The 21,231-nt window shown below is 41.7% G+C and overlaps 2 protein-coding genes across 2 annotated transcripts in view; both read right to left on the reverse strand.

Annotated features, from left to right (window-relative positions):
- sorbs3 (sorbin and SH3 domain containing 3) overlaps positions 1–5,585 on the reverse strand; it is a 44,485-nt gene extending 38,900 nt beyond the window's left edge. The window contains exon 1 of the mRNA XM_084180983.1: positions 5,498–5,585. The gene's annotated coding sequence lies outside the window, so the exon portion shown is untranslated. The remainder of the gene's footprint in view (positions 1–5,497) is intronic.
- A 7,656-nt stretch (positions 5,586–13,241) lies between these two features.
- Positions 13,242–19,553, reverse strand: LOC311145071 (E3 ubiquitin-protein ligase NEURL3; the record flags this gene model as incomplete). Its single annotated transcript, XM_084181254.1, has 4 exons — positions 13,242–13,435; positions 18,145–18,303; positions 18,436–18,936; positions 19,502–19,553. The coding sequence occupies 4 exons, from the start codon at positions 19,551–19,553 to the stop codon at positions 13,242–13,244; spliced, it is 906 nt and encodes a 301-aa protein (XP_084037380.1).
- Positions 19,554–21,231: the final 1,678 nt, after the last annotated feature.

A 21,231-nucleotide genomic window follows, 5' to 3' on the forward strand; every position in this document is an offset into this window, starting at 1 on the left:
CTTGAAATGCTTCTTACGAAGCCACTCCTTCGTTGCCCGGGCGGTGTGTTTAGGATCATTGTCATGCTGAAAGACCCAGCCACGTTTCATCTTCAATGCCCTTGCTGATGGAAGGAGGTTTTCACTCAAAATCTCACGATACATGGCCCCATTCATTCTTTCCTTTACACGGATCAGTCGTCCTGGTCCCTTTTCCAGAAAAACAGCCCCAAAGCATGATGTTTCCACCCCCATGCTTCACAGTAGGTATGGTGTTCTTTGGATGCAACTCAGCATTCTTTGTCCTCCAAACACGACGAGTTGAGTTTTTACCAAAAAGTCATATTTTGGTTTCATCTGACCATATGACATTCTCCCAATCCTCTTCTGGATCATCCAAATGCCCTCTAGCAAACTTCAGACGGGCCTGGACATGTACTGGCTTAAGCAGGGGGACACGTCTCGCACTGCAGGATTTGAGTCCCTGGCGGCGTAGTGTGTTACTGATGGTAGGCTTTGTTACTTTGGTCCCAGCTCTCTGCAGGTCATTCACTAGGTCCCCCCGTGTGGTTCTGGGATTTTTGCTCACCGTTCTTGTGATCATTTTGACCCCACGGGGTGAGATCTTGCGTGGAGCCCCAGATCGAGGGAGATTATCAGTGGTCTTTTATGTCTTCCATTTCCTAATAATTGCTCCCACAGTTGATTTCTTCAAACCAAGCTGCTTACCTATTGCAGATTCAGTCTTCCCAGCCTGGTGCAGGTCTACAATTTTGTTTCTGGTGTCCTTTGACAGCTCTTTGGTCTTGGCCATAGTGGAGTTTGGAGTGTGACTGTTTGAGGTTGTGGACAGGTGTCTTTTATACTGATAACAAGTTCAAACAGGTGCCATTAATACAGGTAACGAGTGGAGGACAGAGGAGCCTCTTAAAGAAGAAGTTACAGGTCTGTGAGAGCCAGAAATCTTGCTTGTTTTTGGTGACCAAATACCTATTTTCCACCATAATTTGCAAATAAATGCATTAAAAATCCTACAATGTGATTTTCTGGATTTGTTTTTCTCAATTTGTCTGTCATAGTTGACGTGTACCTATGATGAAAATTACAGGCCTCTCTCATCTTTTTAAGTGGGAGAACTTGCACAATTGATGGCTGACTAAATACTTTTATTCCCCACTGTATATGTGATGGTAGGTGAATCCATTTTAATTTGCTTCAGCCACTGATAGCAATCCAGAGATTCTGTTTTCAAATATCTAATTTACCTTTCATAATATTTAGCACTTGGGGCACACAGGCCATAAATCTAGTGCATGAGATATTACAGTACATGGCACTACACAGTGTTAAAATACAGAGAGAAGCACACACTCAAATTCCTTAGTTGTTCTCTCTACTGTACATGGCAAATTAGAACTGGGCTCTCCAGTTTGTCTACAGTGTTTGCCAATGGAGAGAAACTGGATAAAACCCTGAAGTTTTGCATGCTGACATAATTTTTTCTGTCACATGTTTCTCAGGTACTGAGTTAACCTTTACACGTTCCACGTTGCAGGTGGTAGTCCACTCACCTTTATTGCACTTGAACTTTCCAGACAGACCAGCTATAAACTAGAAATTATTTGGTGTGTGTGTGTGTGCGTGTGCGTGTAAGCCCCTCGCCTTGGCCAGTTTCAGGTTGGAATCGAAGGAGTCAGCTCTTTTTTAATAATTCAGCGGTCTGGCTTGGGACAGTGAAACTCAGGCAAATACCAGGCAGTATCCACTTACTGAGTCTGCACCCCTGCTCTGGAGGTTGTTTTTGCCAAATGAAAGCAGAGTTTTTCAGCCCTAGTAGAAGGAATGGTTCTGGATAGTTTGGCCTGTAGTGGAGGAGGCTATAGGGCCCAGTTAGGGCAGTCAGGCACAGTCCCCCGCTGTGACCCAATCCTACACCCTGTCACTCTGTGGCTCAATGAGGTGCAAGAGGTGATTGCTGCTTTGGCCGAGGACCCAGCACCTCTCTCACAAACACCCACCCTCCCTCCTTTTCTCTCCCCTACACACATACATATCTTTCTCTCTCACTGTCATCTTGTCTGTACCTCCCTCCAATGAGAAATACTATATTTGGAGAGATGGGAACTGTAGTTTGTTTCACTATCCCACTGAGTTCATAGTATGGTATTTGTAACAGTGATGGGATCCTAATAACTTAACCCTAGCAACTCTCAAGCTCTGTCCTACCTAGCAACTTTCAACTGCAGCAAAAGACTCACCAGGAGTAAAAACACATTCAATCCTGTCCTGTCTCCATGGTATGTCACTATGTTCCAGTATGTTTCTATGAAACCCTGTCCTGCCTCAGTGGTATGTCACTATGTTCCAATATGTTTCTATGAAAACCTGTCCTGCCTCAGTGGTATGTCACTATGTTCCAATATGTTTCTATGAAAACCTGTCCTGCCTCAGTGGTACTTTTCAGGATGTTCCAGTATGTTTCTATGAAACAATCGTGTGGATCATTAAAATCCCAAATGCCAAACCAAGCATGACATAAATCTCTGTCACATACCAGTGAACTACCTCACTTGATGATGGCTATAGGCTGCATACTTTTACTACTGTTTAGGAAAAACATTTCCAAGTAAAGCACTAGACTACAGTATCTGAATATACACTATATAAAGGGAACACTTAAACAACACAATGTAACTCCAAGTCAATCACACTTCTGTGAAATCAAACTGTCCACTTAGGAAGCAACACTGATTGACAATAAATGTCACATGCTGTTGTGCAAATGGAATAGACAACAGGTGGAAATTATAGGCAATTAGCAAGACACCCCCAATAAAGGACTGGTTTTGCAGGTGGTGACCACAGACCACTTCTCAGTTCCTATGCTTCCTGGCTGATGCTTTGGTCACTTTTTTGTTTATTTTTTATAAACAGCTAAACAGAGAACAAGCATCAAATCCATAGAAGTGGAAATTATGGTTAAATTACTAGTAAGCCCTTCACATATGGTAACAAAATAATCATGATAAAACACTGACATGTTGAATGAACGAATAAACAAATTAACGTATACAGTATGTGCACATGAACATGCACAGCATTACCAGAAGTTCAGTACTGAAGTGGTTTCATTCAGCATAGCTCTCAGCCCAAAACAACAGCCACGGAAACAACAGAAACCTGTCTTTCCGTGGAGTTCTGATTCCTATCTGCTCAACCATAGACAATAAAAGATAGATCCTCCCTAACACAATGTTAGAACTCTATCAGAACTACTCGGCTGTTACTGTTTAACAAAATTCAGACAAAAAGTCATTGACACACATGGAGAACTAAAGATAAACAGAGTTCCAGTTCCCACAGTTCATGTTTATAATCCTGTCATTACACTGATCTCTTCAGTCCTCCAAGTGATAGAGCAAGAGAGAGAGTGGGAGAGGCTCACAATATGAACTGTTTGTGTTTTAGTCTTGGCTTGGAGCAGCAGAGACAGACAGAGAGAGAGAGAGAGTCGTACTCACGGAGCAGTGCAGTGCAGTGCAGGCCGAGTAGAGGTGTTCTTGGTTCTTGAGAAAGAAAAAGAAGGAGGGAGGGAGAGAACCACCGCTGCACTTTCCCTCTCTCTGTCTTTTATCTTCTGTGAGTTACTCAGCTTGGGTTTGAATGTGTTTTTGTGTGTCAGTGAGTGAGTGTATGTGTGTATGTATGGGTGTGTGTGTGTTTGTGTGTTTGAGCATACACACCCCCACTACACTATACAGAGACTTTGTAATAGTTTCCATCTGCAGCTGGAAATAATATAAATTCCCATGCAGGCACAGCCTCAGTGGCACCGCCCTTTTGTGTTTCATGAGCAGGAACAGAGGAGGCCATTTCCATAGCCATCTAAATAAACAGACTTTTGTTTGAGATAGTTCCAGTAATAGCATGGTGCTCCAGTCACAGTCTAAGGTCTGTGTGAGCAGCCTGGTCTCATAGACTAGACGTAACATAGTAAAAATCAATCTGACTTGCATTAGTATGATATGTTACGTTTGGGGTGGTTACATAAGACAGATGGTTACTTGGTTGGGGTGGATGGGTGGGCATATAGCGTGAGCATCTAGCAACCCAAAGGTTGCGAGTTTGAATCTCATCACGGACAACTTTAGCATTTTAGCTAATTAGCAACTTTTGAACTACTTACTACTTTTTAGCTACTTCGCAACTACTTAGCATTTTAGCTAACCCTTCCCCTAACCCTTACCTTAACCCTTTTAGCTAACCCTTCCCCTAACCTTAACCTTTTTAGCTAACCCTTCCCCTAACCCTAAACGTAACCCTTTAACCTAACTCCTAAACTTAACCCCAACCTTAACCCTAACCCCTAGCCTAGCTAACGTTAGCCAGCTAGCTAACGTTAGCCACCTAGCTAGAATCCGTAAAATATCATACGTTTTGCAAATTCGTAACATATAGTATGTTTTGCAAATTCTTAACCTATTGTACGTTTTGCAAATTCGGAACATACAATACGAATTGTAATTCGTAACATATAATACGAAATGGGTGATGGACATCCACAACTTAATACATACCATACGAAACGTAACATATACTAAATGGAGTGTCTCGGATTTACGTACAGAATAATAAGAAATGCTCTGAAACCAGGTTGGTGTGAGAGAACTAGATGCAGATTTGCTAAACTAAACCTTGAGTCATAATGTGGGTTGACACAAAGCAATGTATACACGGCTAGGGTTGTTATCTCTGCACAAATACACAAATTCAAAATACAGACCTGGGCTCACGCTAACACACTTAGTCACACATTTACATTATATACACATGCCCACAGCTGGAGGAGAGGAATTGGTATTTCCATGGTCTGCTCCAAAAGCAGCCATGCCCATGCTGCAAAGGCAGGCCTCTCTTGCCCACCCAGTTTGGAAATTAGTGTGTGGCAGAGGAAAGTACTGTTGTATGTAGCAGGACAGCAGTGTAAAGTGGACACATTGGTAACTGCTTTCTACTTTAGAATATTAATCATGCTGAAGAATAAGAAACCCATGGAATGTGGTAGTGGTTGGAGAAATGATCTTAAAACTGTTGCTGCAGTACATGTGCAGCAGTAATGACAGCAGTATAAACAACCTGTTACTCATCCACATGTACATATTACCTCAACTACCTCAACTAGCCGGTGCCCCCGCACATTGACTCTGCAACGGTACCCCCCTGTATATATAGCCTCCCTACTGTCACTTTATTTTACTGTATATATAGCCTCCCTACTGTCACTTTATTTTACTTCTGCTCTTTTTTTCTCAACACTTTTTTTGTTGTTGTTTTATTCTTACTTTTTTTGTTTAAAATAAATGCACTGTTGGTTAAGGGCTGTAAGTAAGCATTTCACTGTAATGTCTGCACCTGTTGTATTTGGCGCATGTGACCAATACAATTTGATTTTATTTTATTTTGAACATCAACAACCTGTGCAGAAGTAGAGACAATCTGGTCCAGAAAGTGTACTTACAGTGCAGGTACACAGTTATTCCTCATGTGTTGGTCCACAGAGTTTCCTTAGTTTTGTTGTTATTCCTGACAACCTGTGGTAGAGAGGCTGCCTGGCTCCTCTGTCTTTCCCAGCATCTGACTCAGTCCTCAGATATTCCTCAGGCCCATGGTGGACTGGTGAATTCCTCCTCTCTCTGGCTCTCTTTCTTTCTCGCTGTCCTGAATGCAACCCAGCTCTGCTCTGCCATCCAAGATAAATATTTAACAGCCTGGCTGTGCTGTGAGATCAACAACCTCACGTCCCTCTCTGTTCCCCTCCCTCCACATGATCTCCTCATCAGAGAAAACCAACTGTTCCAGGCTTCCAGCACAAAGGCACATTACCATCAGCTGAGTCACACCAACCATACATTAAGAAGAAAGGTGTATAAGAGATCGAAATTTAGTGGGTTATGATATTGGCTTCAATGTGTCTCAAGTCACACCACTGGTTGTGGCTTTGTTAGAATGTTAAACTTGTGGGCCTGTGATCTGCCTCTTGAATTTAGAAGGTGTAGCCTAGTTGTCACATTAGACCATCTATTGAATATTGTAAGCTATTTATCATCTATGTTGTTCTAAAAACAACAAATGATTGACTCACCTTGAACACTTCCCTGTGTTTTGCGTCTTCTGCCAGCGGTCATTTGAAGGAATAAAGCAACATTCATTATTGAGCACTGGTGGATGGTGACGGTTGTTCTTAATTAACAACGTAACACTGCCACTTAGTGGTCATATTAAGTATTAACCCAATATAATTTCCAACGTTGCCTAAAGTAGGAATTACGGGTTAGGGTTGAGCCGGAGAGTGGACATTTATGGTTATGGTTAGGGTTGACATGAAGCTAAGGTTAGGGTTAGCGATTTTGGGGCCCGTTTCAAAATACAATTGAGGGGCCCCCCATACCCTCCAAAAGTGAAAAATGTCCGTGGACATTACCTGCGTTGATTATTATTATCACTCAATTGAAAATATCTCTTTCAAAACCTATTTTGGAAGATAAATTATGCTGCCACCACAATACATGAAAACACAGAGGGTTTCAATGTGTGTTGTGTTGTATTAGATTTGACCAAAACCTGTAGTTTTTCATTTCGGCCAAAAAGTAAATGTATTTGTCTTGCAGTATTACTTAATGGCCTTGTTGCAAAAATAATGAATGATTTGGAGTGGATTTTTTTAAACACAGGCTTCCTTCTTTTCACTTTGGCATACAGGCCAGTAATGTGGAGTGAATACAATGTTGTTGATCCTCTGTATTTTCAAGTATTGTGGTGGCACTGGCAGCATCATGTTATGGGTATGCTTGTAACCGGTAGGGACTGGGTAGTTTGTCAGGATAAAAAAAAATTAAACGAGCAAAGGCCAGGTAAAAAGTTTGCGAAAAACCCGCTGTAGTCTTCTGAAAATCTAACCCTGGGATAGAGTTGTATTTTTCAGAGGGACAATTACACAGATTTTTATGCCAAAGACACACCAGAATGGCTTTCCAAGAGGTGTTGAGTGTTCCTGAATGGTCCAGAATCAGTCCTGATTTAAATCTGCTTGAAAATCAGAGACAAGGTTTGAATATTGTTGTCCATCAATGATTCCCAACCAAATGTACTGAGCTTGAGCAATTTTGACAAAAAACTATGGAGATACAGTGGGGAAAAAAAGTATTTAGTCAGCCACCAATTGTGCAAGTTCTCCCACTTAAAAAGATGAGAGAGGCCTGTAATTTTCATCATAGGTACACGTCAACTATGACAGACAAATTGAGAAAAAAAATTCCAGAAAATCACATTGTAGGATTTTTTATTAATTTATTTGCAAATTATGGTGGAAAATAAGTATTTGGTCACCTACAAACAAGCAAGATTTCTGGCTCTCACAGACCTGTAACTTTTTCTTTAAGAGGCTCCTCTGTCCTCCACTCGTTACCTGTATTAATGGCACCTGTTTGAACTTGTTATCAGTATAAAAGACACCTGTCCACAACCTCAAACAGTCACACTCCAAACTCCACTATGGCCAAGACCAAAGAGCTGTCAAAGGACACCAGAAACAAAATTGTAGACCTGCACCAGGCTGGGAAGACTGAATCTGCAATAGGTAAGCAGCTTGGTTTGAAGAAATCAACTGTGGGAGCAATTATTAGGAAATGGAAGACATACAAGACCACTGATAATCTCCCTCGATCTGGGGCTCCACGCAAGATCTCACCCCGTGGGGTCAAAATGATCACAAGAATGGTGAGCAAAAATCCCAGAACCACACGGGGGGACCTAGTGAATGACCTGCAGAGAGCTGGGACCAAAGTAACAAAGCCTACCATCAGTAACACACTACGCCGCCAGGGACTCAAATCCTGCAGTGCCAGACGTGTCCCCCTGCTTAAGCCAGTACATGTCCAGGCCCATCTGAAGTTTGCTAAAATGCATTTGGATGATCCAGAAGAGGATTGGGAGAATGTCAGATGAAACCAAAATATAACTTTTTGGTAAAAACTCAACTCGTCGTGTTTGGAGGACAAAGAATGCTGAGTTGCATCCAAAGAACACCATACCTACTGTGAAGCATGGGGGTGGAAACATCATGCTTTGGAGCTGTTTTTCTGCAAAGGGACCAGGATGACTGATCCGTGTAAAGGAAAGAATGAATAGGGCCATGTATCGTGAGATTTTGAGTGAAAACCTCCTTCCATCAGCAAGGGCATTGAAGATGAAACGTGGCTGGGTCTTTCAGCATGACAATGATCCCAAACACACCGCCCGGGCAACGAAGGAGTGGCTTCGTAAGAAGCATTTCAAGGTCCTGGAGTGGCCTAGCCAGTCTCCAGATCTCAACCCCATAGAAAATCTTTGGAGGGAGTTGAAAGTCTGTGTTGCCCAGCGACAGCCCCAAAACATCACTGCTCTAGAGGAGATCTGCATGGAGGAATGGGCCAAAATACCAGCAACAGTGTGTGAAAACCTTGTGAAGACTTACAGAAAACGTTTGACCTGTGTCATTGCCAACAAAGGGTATATAACAAAGTATTGAGAAACTTTTGTTATTGACCAAATACTTATTTTCCACCATAATTTGCAAATAAATTCATAAAAAATCCTACAATGTGATTTTTCTGGATTTTTTTTCTCATTTTGTCTGTCATAGTTGACGTGTACCTATGATGAAAATTACAGGCCTCTCTCATCTTTTTAAGTGGGAGAACTTGCACAATTGGTGGCTGACTAAATACTTTTTTTCCCCACTGTATGTTGCCCTACGAGTTGGGCAAGGTTGGTAGAATCGTATTCAAAATTATTCACAGCTGTAATGGCTGCCAAAGATGCTTCCACCAAGTATGAAAAATGTATGCACTCACTGAAACTGTAAGTCGCTCTGGACAAGAGCGTCTGCTAAATGACTAAAATGTAAAAATGTAAGTATTAACTCTGGGGTGTGAAAACATACGCATTTGATTTTTTATTCATTTAAATAAATGTTCTATAATTTCCTTTCACTTTGAAAATGTGGAGTAGATTGTGTAGATCCATGTGAAAAAAATCAAATAATCCCTTTTTAGATGTAGTTCTAATGCAGAAAAATGTGAAGACTATGTTGCCATGCAGGTAATCACCCACATCTACCCAGTAACTCTGTGTTATCAGATGTCTTTGTAATGAAATGTTATAATCAGAAATATTTATCATGGTGAGCTGCATAAGTAGGGTTGCAAAGGGAGGGTATATTACTGGAAACGTTCAAAGTTTACCAGTAAACTACCAGAATTTTGGTATCTTTTAAAGGAGTTTATGTAATCTAGCAGCCCTTTTGGGTATTTCAGATTATCACAGGTGTCTGTAATTATCTCTGGTCCCCTGTGTGGCCTTATCACATGTAAAATATATGAAATAATGAAATAATATTTTAAAAAAGAATGACAAAGCTGTAAAACATTACCCCCCCCCCCCCCCCAAAAAAAAATAAAATAAATAAAGTTATCCCCAGAATAGTTATCCCCACAGAATGCTTTTCTTATAAATGTAATAGATCAGTAAAATGCATGTGCAGGAGAATATTGTTTTGTTTAAAACTTTCAAAGTTCAAACAATTTCATAGTATTTTTATCAGTAGACTGTGCCTTATTGTGGTGCACTAGGTACAGTATTGTCACTAAGCAGCATTTGATCATATCAGCCATGTGATGGTCTGTGCCTGGGGCATAGGGCTGTCCCCGACTAAAAACAAATCTTGGTCGACCGAAAGTCGGCTGTTCTTTCTACCAATCAATTGTTCCAAATTTTTTAACTAGCATTTTTCTATAAATAGACACACCCTATGTGTTTTAATAAAACTTTTAACATTGTATCAACTATTAACTTGGGTCCTGCCCAAAGCTTGCTCTAGCGAACTTGCAACATTGTATAAAATATTCTGGGCCCTCATGACAGACACAGCTCTAGGCTATTTGCGCAAGGGATAAGAAGCAGTGCTTTACTTGGGCAGGAGCTCGCCAGAGCGGAGTACCGGCACCTCAAATTTTCTACTGCATGAGCTCCTGTACCTCTTATAGAATATTATCTCAAAAGTATTGTGGCGCTTCTGCACCTAAATAAAAACAGTACCAGCACCCAAAATGAGTACCGGAACCTATTTCAGACCAAGTCAAGCACTTATAAGAAGCCTATTTTATGACTTTTCCACTGGATCAGAGCATGACATTTTTCCCTTTCATGCCGAGTGGTTATCGAAAGGGAGAGCTGGAAAGATTTTTCAAATACAGTGAGGAACTATTGTAATTCTCAATGGATGTAAAAACAGACTTCATTTGCTTGCTGTTTGAGGTGAAAAAAACATTACCTTGAGAAGCTCCACAGGTCATTAGTGGTGGTGCGTTAAGACAATCAGAAATACTATCTGTGCACTCTGCAAACAATGTGTCCACTCCGAGAATGAGAACAGGAAGACTGGAATAATAATATTGAATGCATTAAAAGAAATGCCCGTAACCAATGTAATAATTATTAACTGTAAATGTACTACTGGTGATAAATGTAATGGTGAATTGATATACACTAACTAACCAGCTGTTTTGAGCCCCGCCTGTTTAGCTAAATATATATATATATATATATATATATATATATATATATATATATATATATATATATATATATATATATATATATTGTCACGACCGTCGGATATAGAGGACCAAGGCGCAGCGTGGAAGGTGAACATACTTATTTATTAAATGATACACGAACAAAACAACAAATCGATACGTGACGTCCACAGGTGCAAAACACAAACCAACACGGAACAAGATCCCACAAACACTGTGGGAAAACTGGCTGCTTAAGTATGGTTCCCAATCAGAGACAACAAGCAACAGCTGATACACGTTGCCTCTGATTGAGAACCACACTGGCCAACATAGAACTACAAAACTAGAACGAAAAACAAATGAAAACTCACACCCTGGCTCAACATACTAGAGTCCCCAGAGCCAGGGCGTGACATATATATGGGTTTTTTCTCCTGTTTTGCATGTTATTTTGACATTAATACATGTCTGATATCAGTTTGCAAACAATGTAAAAATAATTAAATAAATAAAAACACAAACATTAGAATAGAACATCTGGGCGCATGGTCAATCAGAAGTCTGCATTGGCCATGCAGCATTAATGGTGATATGGCCTCAGCAGAAGTCAGGGCAAGTATGGCCTAGGCAGAAGTCAGGGCATTCATACTTCGCAGAGCTGTTGTCAAGGAAGTGAGTTTGTGTTTATACAGGATGTACCGCCCCCACCTACCATCAACCAATCATGTCAATGCCGAGCTATGCAGGTGCATGGCGATGTGGTAGAGAGCTCGATTTGGACTCTGCATGCTTCTGGAGGCTCCGCAATTACGTCACACCCTCCATATGGAGCCTCCGACCACATTTTGTAATCAAGCATAAATTGGCTTTTAGTCTAGGCCTCCACAATGGATTAGTTCACTGAGATGGGCGCCAATATATATACAGTGAGGGAAATAAGTATTTGATCCCCTGCTGATTTTGTACGTTTGCCCACTGACAAAGACATGATCAGTCTATAATTTTTTAATGGTAGGTTTATTTGAACAGTGAGAGACAGAATAACAACAAACAAATAAAGAAAAACACAGGGAAATAAGTATTTGACCCCTCTGCAAAACATGACTTAGTACTTGGTGGCAAAACCCTTGTTGGCAATCACAGAGGTCAGACGTTTCTTGTAGTTGGGCACCAGGTATGCACACATCTCAGGAGGGATTTTGTCCCACTCCTCTTTGCAGATCTTCTCCAAGTCATTAAGGTTTCGAGGCTGACGTTTGGCAACTCAAACCTTCAGCTCCCTCCACAGATTTTCTATGGGATTAAGGTCTGGAGACTGGCTAGGCCACTCCAGGACCTTAATGTGCTTCTTCTTGAGCCACTCCTTTGTTGCCATGGCCGTGTGTTTTGGGTCATTGTCATGCTGGAATACCCATCCACGACCCATTTTCAATGCACTGGCTGAGGGAAAGAGGTTCTCACCCAAGATTTGACGGCACATGGCCCCGTCCATCGTCCCTTTGATGCGGTGAAGTTGTCCTGTCCCCTTAGCAGAAAAATACCCCCAAAGCATAATGTTTACACCTCCATGTTTGACGGTGGGGATGGTGTTCTTGGGGTCATAGGCAGCATTCTTCCTCCTCCAAACACGGCGAGTTGAGTTGATGCCAAAGAGCTCAATTTTGGTCTCATCTGACCACAACACTTTCACCCAGTTCTCCTCTGAATCATTCAGATGTTCATTGGCAAACTTCAGACGGGCCTGTATATGTGCTTTCTTGAGCAGGGGGACCTTGCGGGCGCTACAGGATTTCAGTCCTTCACGGTGTAGTGTGTTACCAATTGTTTTCTTGGTGACTATGGTCCCAGCTGCCTTGAGATCATTGACAAGATCCTCCCGTGTAGTTCTGGGCTGATTCCTCACCGTTCTCATGATCATTGCAACACCTCGAGGTGAGATCTTGCATGGAGCCCCAGGCCGAGGGAGATTGACAGTTATTTTGTGTTTCTTCCATTTGCGAATAATCACACCAATTGTTGTCACCTTCTCACCAAGCTGCTTGGCGATGGTCTTGTAGCCCATTCCAGCCTTGTGTAGGTCTACAATCTTGTCCCTGACATCCTTGAAGAGCTCTTTGGTCTTGGCCATGGTGGAGAGTTTGGAATCTGATTGATTGATTGCTTCTGTGGACAGGTGTATTTTATACAGGTAACAAACTGAGATTAGGAGCACTCCCTTTAAGAGTGTGCTCCTAATCTCAGCTCGTTACCTATATAAAAGACACCTGGGAGCCAGAAATTTTTCTGATTGAGAGGGGGTCAAATACTTTTTTCCCTCATTAAAATGCAAATCAATTAATAACATTTTTGACATGCGTTTTTCTGGATTTGTTTGTTGTTATTCTGTCTCTCACTGTTCAAATACACCTACCATTAAAATTATAGACTGATCATTTCTTTGTCAGTGGGCAAACATACAAAATCAGCAGGGGATCAAATACTTTTTTCCCTCACTGTATATATATATATATATATATATATATATATATATATATATACATACATATATATATATATATTATATTATATTATATTACATTTGTTACTGCTCGACTAAAACAATCTCTGTCGACCAACAGCCTAATGACCAAACAATCGACCAGTCGACTAATTGCGGTCAGCCCTACTGGGGCGTTTAGTTTGCAGGAAGCTCTTGATGTTCTGGCGACACAGAGGGCAGGTTCCAAACTCTTGGATCACTCTGTTGGCACACTGGAGACACAGGCACTGGTGGCCACACTGCAGGCTGATACAGGCCTCCTGGCTCATACACACCGCACAGTACTCCACGCTCTCAGAGTCTGCAATCAATGAGATACGCTCAATTACATGACCTATAAGGTCAAGTGGGACTTGGCTCAGCATCACTATGAAGTTACGGTGGTTAGTGTTTTGGTGTCCATAAGGTTGATCCGGTCGTCATTTCTGCTAAACCTAGAGTATGGCAAAGTTATGTTTTTTTAATATATTTTTTTTATAGTTAAAGCTCATTTACTGCATTTCTACACAATTTTAAAACTCTAAAATACTATTTGGAGAACAGCAAAAACTAGCTAAATTGACTCCACCCATTATCACCTTAGCTGCTGTAGCTTAATTCACCTCAACACATGTCATACAGCAATTAGCTGCTACACCCTAGCTCAGCACCGGGATTAAAAACTTGTTTAGTTTCATGTCAAGTCAAACAGCAGTTACAGTGGGGAAAAAAAGTATTTAGTCAGCCACCAATTGTGCAAGTTCTCCCACTTAAAAATATGAGCGAGGCCTGTAATTTCCATCATAGGTACACGTCAACTATGACAGACAAATTGCGATTTTTTTTCTCCAGAAAATCACATTGTAGGATTTTTAATGAATTTATTTGCAAATTATGGTGGAAAATAAGAATTTGGTCACCTACAAACAAGCAAGATTTCTGGCTCTCACAGACCTGTAACTTCTTCTTTAAGAGGCTCCTCTGTCCTCCACTCGTTACCTGTATTAATGGCACCTGTTTGAACTTGTTATCAGTATAAAAGACACCTGTCCACAACCTCAAACAGTCACACTCCAAACTCCACTATGGCCAAGACCAAAGAGCTGTCAAAGGACACCAGAAACATAATTGTAGACCTGCACCAGGCTGGGAAGACTGAATCTGCAATAGGTAAGCAGCTTGGTTTGAAGAAATCAACTGTGGGAGCAATTATTAGGAAATAGAAGACATACAAGACCACTGATAATCTCCCTCGATCTGGGGCTCCACGCAAGATCTCACCCCGTGGGGTCAAAATGATCACAAGAACGGTGAGCAAAAATCCCAGAACCACACGCGGGGTCCTAGTAAATGACCTGCAGAGAGCTGGGACCAAAGTAACAAAGCCTACCATCAGTAACACACTACGCCGCCAGGGACTCAAATCCTGCAGTGCCAGACGTGTCCCCCTGCTTAAGCCAGTACATGTCCAGGCCCGTCTGAAGTTTGCTAGAGTGCATTTGAATGATCCAGAAGAGGATTGGGAGAATGTCATATGGTCAGATGAAACCAAAATAGAACTTTTTGGTAAAAACTCAACTCGTCGTGTTTGGAGGACAAAGAATGCTGAGTTGCATCCAAAGAACACCATACCTACTGTGAAGCATGGGGGTGGAAACATCATGCTTTGGGGCTGTTTTTCTGCAAAGGGACGAGGACGACTGATCCGTGTAAAGGAAAGAATGAATGGGGCCATGTATCGTGAGATTTTGAGTGAAAACCTCCTTCCATCAGCAAGGGCATTGAAGATGAAACGTGGCTGGGTCTTTCAGCATGACAATGATCCCAAACACACCGCCCGGGCAACGAAGGAGTGGCTTCGTAAGAAGCATTTCAAGGTCCTGGAGTGGCCTAGCCAGTCTCCAGATCTCAACCCCATAGAAAACCTTTGGAGGGAGTTGAAAGTCTGTGTTGCCCAGCGGCAGCCCCAAAACATCACTGCTCTAGAGGAGATCTGCATGGAGGAATGGGCCAAAATACCAGCAACAGTGTGTGAAAACCTTGTGAAGACTTACAGAAAACGTTTGACCTGTGTCATTGCCAACAAAGGGTATATAACAAAGTATTGAGAAACTTTTGTTATTGACCAAATACTTATTTTCCACCATAATTTGCGAATAAATTCATTAAAAATCATACAATGTGATTTTCTGGATTTATTTTTCTCATTTTGTCTGTCATAGTTGACGTGTACCTATGATGAAAACTACAAGCCTCTCTCATCTTTTTAAGTGGGAGAACTTGCACAATTGGTGGCTGACTAAATACTTTTTTCCCACACTGTACCTAGCATCTACAGCCACTTTCCATCCCTGCACTGTTTTGAGAGAAAAGTCGCGCAGTTCACCAGCCAGGTCCGAGGTGTCCACATGGGCCTAAAACATGCTCTCTACTACCGCGCCCATCTTTTTTTTTTTCTTTCTTTTTTTTTCTTTAACCTTTATTTAACCAGGTAAACCAGTTGAGAACAAGTTCTCATTTACAACTGCGACCTGGCCAAGATAAAGCAAAGCAGTGCGATAAAAAACAACAACACAGAGTTACATATGGGGTAAACAAAACATAAAGTCAAAAATACAACAGAAAATATATATACAGTGTGTGCAAATGTAGCAAGTTATGGAGGTAAGGCAATAAATAGGCCATAGTGCAAAATAATTACAATTTAGTATTAACAATGGAATGATGGATGTGCAAGAGATGATGTGCAAATAGAGACACTGGGGTGCAAATGAGCAATAAATAACAATATGGGGATGAGTTGTTGGGTGGGCTAATTACAGATGGGCTGTGTACAGGTGCAGTGATCGGTAAGCTGCTCTGACAACTGATGCTTAAAGATAGTGAGGGAGATAAGTGTCTCCAGCTTCAGAGATTTTTGCAGTTTGTTCCAGTCATTGGCAGCAGAGAACTGGAAGGAATGGCGGCCAAAGGAGGTGTTGGCTTTGGGGATGACCAGTGAGATATACCTGCTGGAGCGCATACTACGGGTGGGTGTTGCTATGGTGACCAATGAGCTAAGATAAGGCAGGGATTTGCCTAGCAGTGATTTATAGATGACCTGGAGCCAGTGGGTTTGGCGACGAATATGTAGTGAGGACAAACCAACAAGAGCGTACAGGTCACAGTGGTGGGTAGTATATGGGGCTTTGGTGACCATCCGCATGGTCCGAAAGCCAGCCCCTTAATACCACTAAACTGCATTTGCCTTTTAATGGGGATTGAAATTGTTGGTGTTGAGAGCTAATGTATGGCGACTGCCATACCCAATTGACACCCGAGCCCTACATGAGGCTAACGTACTGTAGCTACAGTGGGGAAAAAAAGTATTTAGTCAGCCACCAATTGTGCAAGTTCTCCCACTTAAAAAGATGAGAGAGGCCTGTAATTTTCATCATAGGTACACGTCAACTATGACCACTGTTGCTGGTATTTTGGCCCATTCCTCCATGCAGATCTCCTCTAGAGCAGTGATGTTTTGGGGCTGTTACTGGGCAACACAGACTTTCAACTCCCTCCAAAGATTTTCTATGGGGTTGAGATCTGGAGACTGGCTAGGCCACTCCAGGACCTTGAAATGCTTCTTACGAAGCCACTCCTTCGTTGCCCGGGCGGTGTGTTTGGGATCATTGTCATGCTGAAAGACCCAGCCACGTTTCATCTTCAATGCCCTTGCTGATGGAAGGAGGTTTTCACTCAAAATCTCACGATACATGGCCCCATTCATTCTTTCCTTTACACGGATCAGTCGTCCTGGTCCCTTTGCAGAAAAACAGCCCCAAAGCATGATGTTTCCACCCCCATGCTTCACAGTAGGTATGGTGTTCTTTGGATGCAACTCAGCATTCTTTGTCCTCCAAACACGACGAGTTGAGTTTTTATAAAAAAGTTATATTTTGGTTTCATCTGACCATATGACATTCTCCCAATCCTCTTCTGGATCATCCAAATGCACTCTAGCAAACTTCAGACGGGCCTGGACATGTACTGGCTTAAGCAGGGGGACACTTCTTGCACTGCAGGATTTGAGTCCCTGGCGGCGTAGTGTGTTACTGATTGTAGGCTTTGTTACTTTGGTCCCAGCTCTCTGCAGGTCATTCACTAGGTGTTTCTGTGTTCACTGTGTGGTTCTGGGATTTTTGCTCACCGTTCTTGTGATCATTTTGACCCCACGGGGTGAGATCTTGCGTGGAGCCCCAGATCGAGGGAGATTATCAGTGGTCTTGTATGTCTTCTATTTCCTAATAATTGCTCCCACAGTTGATTTCTTCAAACCAAGCTGCTTACCTATTGCAGATTCAGTCTTCCCAGCCTGGTGCAGGTCTACAATTATGTTTCTGGTGTCCTTTGACAGCTCTTTGGTCTTGGCCATAGTGGAGTTTGGAGTGTGACTGTTTGAGGTTGTGGACAGGTGTCTTTTATACTGATAACAAGTTCAAACAGGTGCCATTAATACAGGTAACGAGTGGAGGACAGAGGAGCCTCTTAAAGAAGAAGTTACAGGTCTGTGAGAGCCAGAAATCTTGCTTGTTTGTAGGTGACCAAATTCTTATTTTCCACCATAATTTGCAAATAAATTCATTACAAATCCTACAATGTGATTTTCTGGAGAAAAAAAATCGCAATTTGTCTGTCATAGTTGACGTGTACCTATGATGAAAATTACAGGCCTCTCTCATCTTTTTAAGTGGGAGAATTTGCACAATTGGTTGCTGACTAAATAAAAATTTTCCCCACTGTATGTCCTTGAACAAGTGTAGCTTAGATGTTTCTGTAAACGTTAAGCTACACAAGAGTACATGTGTAAAATGTTAGCATGTAAAAATTGTAGGTTTGCCAAGCATGTGACAATAGAAACATATATATTTATAACATTTTTTAAAGAATACCTTAGATTAAATATCAAGTTATTACACTCAAATGAAGTACCTTTTTCATTAAAAATATCCAAAACAAGATAGCAGGAGTTTATTGTATCATTGTGATGCTTACCTGATGTCTGCTTATTGGCTGGACGGGAAAGAAGATAGCTGTCATGTCTGTCATCACAAATCTGGCTCACATTCACATAGTTGTCAATATTGAGTGAGGTGTGTCTCTGACGAGCAGGACAGGACTTTCGATTCCCGAAAAACTCTTTCTTCTCCGACCCTACAAGAAACAACCATATTTCTGGTTAGTCACTGACACTGACAGATGGACATAATTTCAAACCAAGAAATCAAATTAGAAGGACAGACTGCATTGTTCATTAATACATTTTACATTGATTTCTGAACTTACCCAGTAAGAGCACAGAGCAGGTCTGCCCATACACGTCAATCATGGCCCACAGGGGACGGCTGAGGTCCACTCCCTTCAGCAGTTTGTGTTGTCGCCTGTTGGCATTACTGAAATACACTGTACCGCCATAGGAGACCCAGAACTCCAGCTCTGAGCCTGGCAGGCAGCAAGTCTCAGGCACAGGAGCAGCCCAGTGGCCAGGGAGGTCTGTGAGGTATGGGATGGCCAGGGAGGGCAGGGCTCTGGCAATAGGAGGCACATTGGTGAAGCCCACACGCATGGCTCCATGCCAGGTCAGCTCGCACAACTCCACTCGCAGACAAACCCTCTCCCGGGGCTGTACCGGGCGGCTGCTGAACACCAGGCCGTGTCTGAAGGTGACCCCAGTTCTGTCTGCCCTTCTGGCCCCCTGGCTCAGGCTCACCAAGGCCCCCATCGCCTTCCTATGGAAGGTCAAGGGGCCCAGGCAGTGGGGTCCACAAATGTGTCCTGTCTCAGACTCTAAAGGAGATTAAAAAAGAGCAACTAGGGTTAATCACTGGAATGCTACAGTACCTCAGTCAATGATAAAAACAAAACTAACAAAGAATGTCTGAAGGTGACTGAGAATGAAACTGACACTGCTTTACTGAAATACATTTTTTTTTTGTGCCAACAAAGTAGATATAGAGAAGTCTAGTCAAGGGATCTGAATGACAACAATTTGTTTTGTATTCAGTAACTATAAATCTCTAATTGTATCTGGTGCCATTCTGAACTGTATAGTGGCTCATGATCAATACTAAATGTTACTTCTAAAAGATGAAATGAGATTAGTGTTATTAGCTAACTAGTGCAGGGTGGATCCTTTGAGTTTTGTAATGACAATTTGACGTTATTTTAATGGACAAAAAAATTGCTTGTATATACAGTATATATTGTACTACTTTAATGTTTGTAGATATAAAGATGAACTTCACATGAGACCATTATAATATAAGTGGAAATGTACTAGAGCGGTATCATTTTCCTCCAATAACAATTACAACACAGTTGTCATCATTCATCAATAAGAGGCCATCCTTACCAAGGCTTCTGCTGACCATCTCCTTCATCATCTTGTACAGGTTGCTTTTCATATTCTCTGCAATCTATAGTACACCTATAGTAGGTTGAGTATAGTTCTGAGGTGGTGGGTGTTTGCTGTTTTTATACTCCTCTCAGTCTACATGTTCCAGTAGTTTATACACAAAACATAACTCATCACACAAGGAAAGAGAAAGTGGATGGCTAAGGGGAGGGACAGTTCTTCTAAGTCAGGTTTTTTTTGTGCTGCATATTTCGCCTGGTGTCAACACTCACTTGACTACTGATCCCTATGTGCTTCTTTAAAAGAAAACCTATCATATGATTACTACAAGTTAGTTATTGGACTAAAACTGTCGATTTTTTATTTGTTTTATCCAACACCATTTTCCATTTTATGATATCTTTGAAAATAGTACAGATACTTTTTGAAAAGCATGATCAAACTGTTGTGGGAAATCAACCACAGTTTATAACATCTATAGCAGTGGTTCCCAACAAGGGGGGGCGCGTGATCTCATTTGCTTTTCTGGGGCAGAAATGAGTGAGGTTCAGAATGACATGTGGAGTGCATCACATGTATACGCGTGATCTCATTTGCTTTGAGGTCAAACATGCATAAAATGTTCCACTATAATTTAATTGTAAAATTAATACATTTTAAAATGTTATTAAAATCATATGCTTGCAATGCCAAGGCCAATCTAAAAAAGTATAATAATGGCAGAGAAATGTATAAGCGGTAATTCCCCGGGAAAAAGTGTAAACATCAATGACCCGCGCCTAATCAGTTTCAGCTAGCAGCTCGTTTTTCCTGCAGTCAGAGCATCACTATTTTATGAATAAAACAACATGTCTAAGAACGTAAAAGTGCTGATGACTCATCATCAAAAAAGAAAGTAAGGCTATATCTCGAGAGTTATCTTAACTTCGGTTTTATTGAAGGACAGGACTCGGCCAGAATGTGTCATTTGTGGCGAGAAGCTAGCTAATGACAGCATGAAGCCAAGCAAAATGCAACGACACTAGGAAACAAAACACCAGGAGACTATTGGTGAAGGTCAGGATTTTTTTGAGAGGAAGAAGCAGTTGGCACTATCAAAAAGATCCACAGACATCAGAAAAGCATTTGAAAGAGCAGGCAGTGATTTACACAGAGCCATGGAGGCGTCATTTGAGTGTTTGCTATTAATTGCCAAGGCTAAAAAGCCACACAATATTGGAGAGCAGCTAATAAAACCCGCCTGCCTGAAAATTGTAGAGAGGCTGTGTGGCCCACAGGTGGTGGATAAAGTGAGAACCGTCCCACTCTCTGACAACACTGTCAAAGACAGAATTTATAAAATGGCTGGAGATTGTCAAAACCAGCTGCACGAGAAGCTTAGGAATGTTCCCTTTGCCATTCAGTTGGATGAAACAACAACAGTGTCAGACGAATCCGTGCTCATCGTTTATGTGCAATATATTGACGGTGATGATTTGAAACAAGACATTCTTATGTCTACCAATCTAGCCACAACAACAACAGGCCAAGATATTTTTATAGCTATGGACTCATATCTCTCGTCCAACAATCTGCCCTACGAGAATATTGTTGCATGCTGCACTGATGGGGATGCAGCATTGATGGGCAAAAACAAGGGATTTAACAGCCGATTGAAGGAAAAAGCCCCGGGGTGCGCAATTTTCCACTGCATGCTACATCGCCAAGCATTGGCCAGTACAAAAATT

Source organism: Coregonus lavaretus (genome assembly GCF_964263955.1).
Source record: "Coregonus lavaretus genome assembly, chromosome: 17".
NCBI lineage: Eukaryota > Metazoa > Chordata > Actinopteri > Salmoniformes > Salmonidae > Coregonus > Coregonus lavaretus.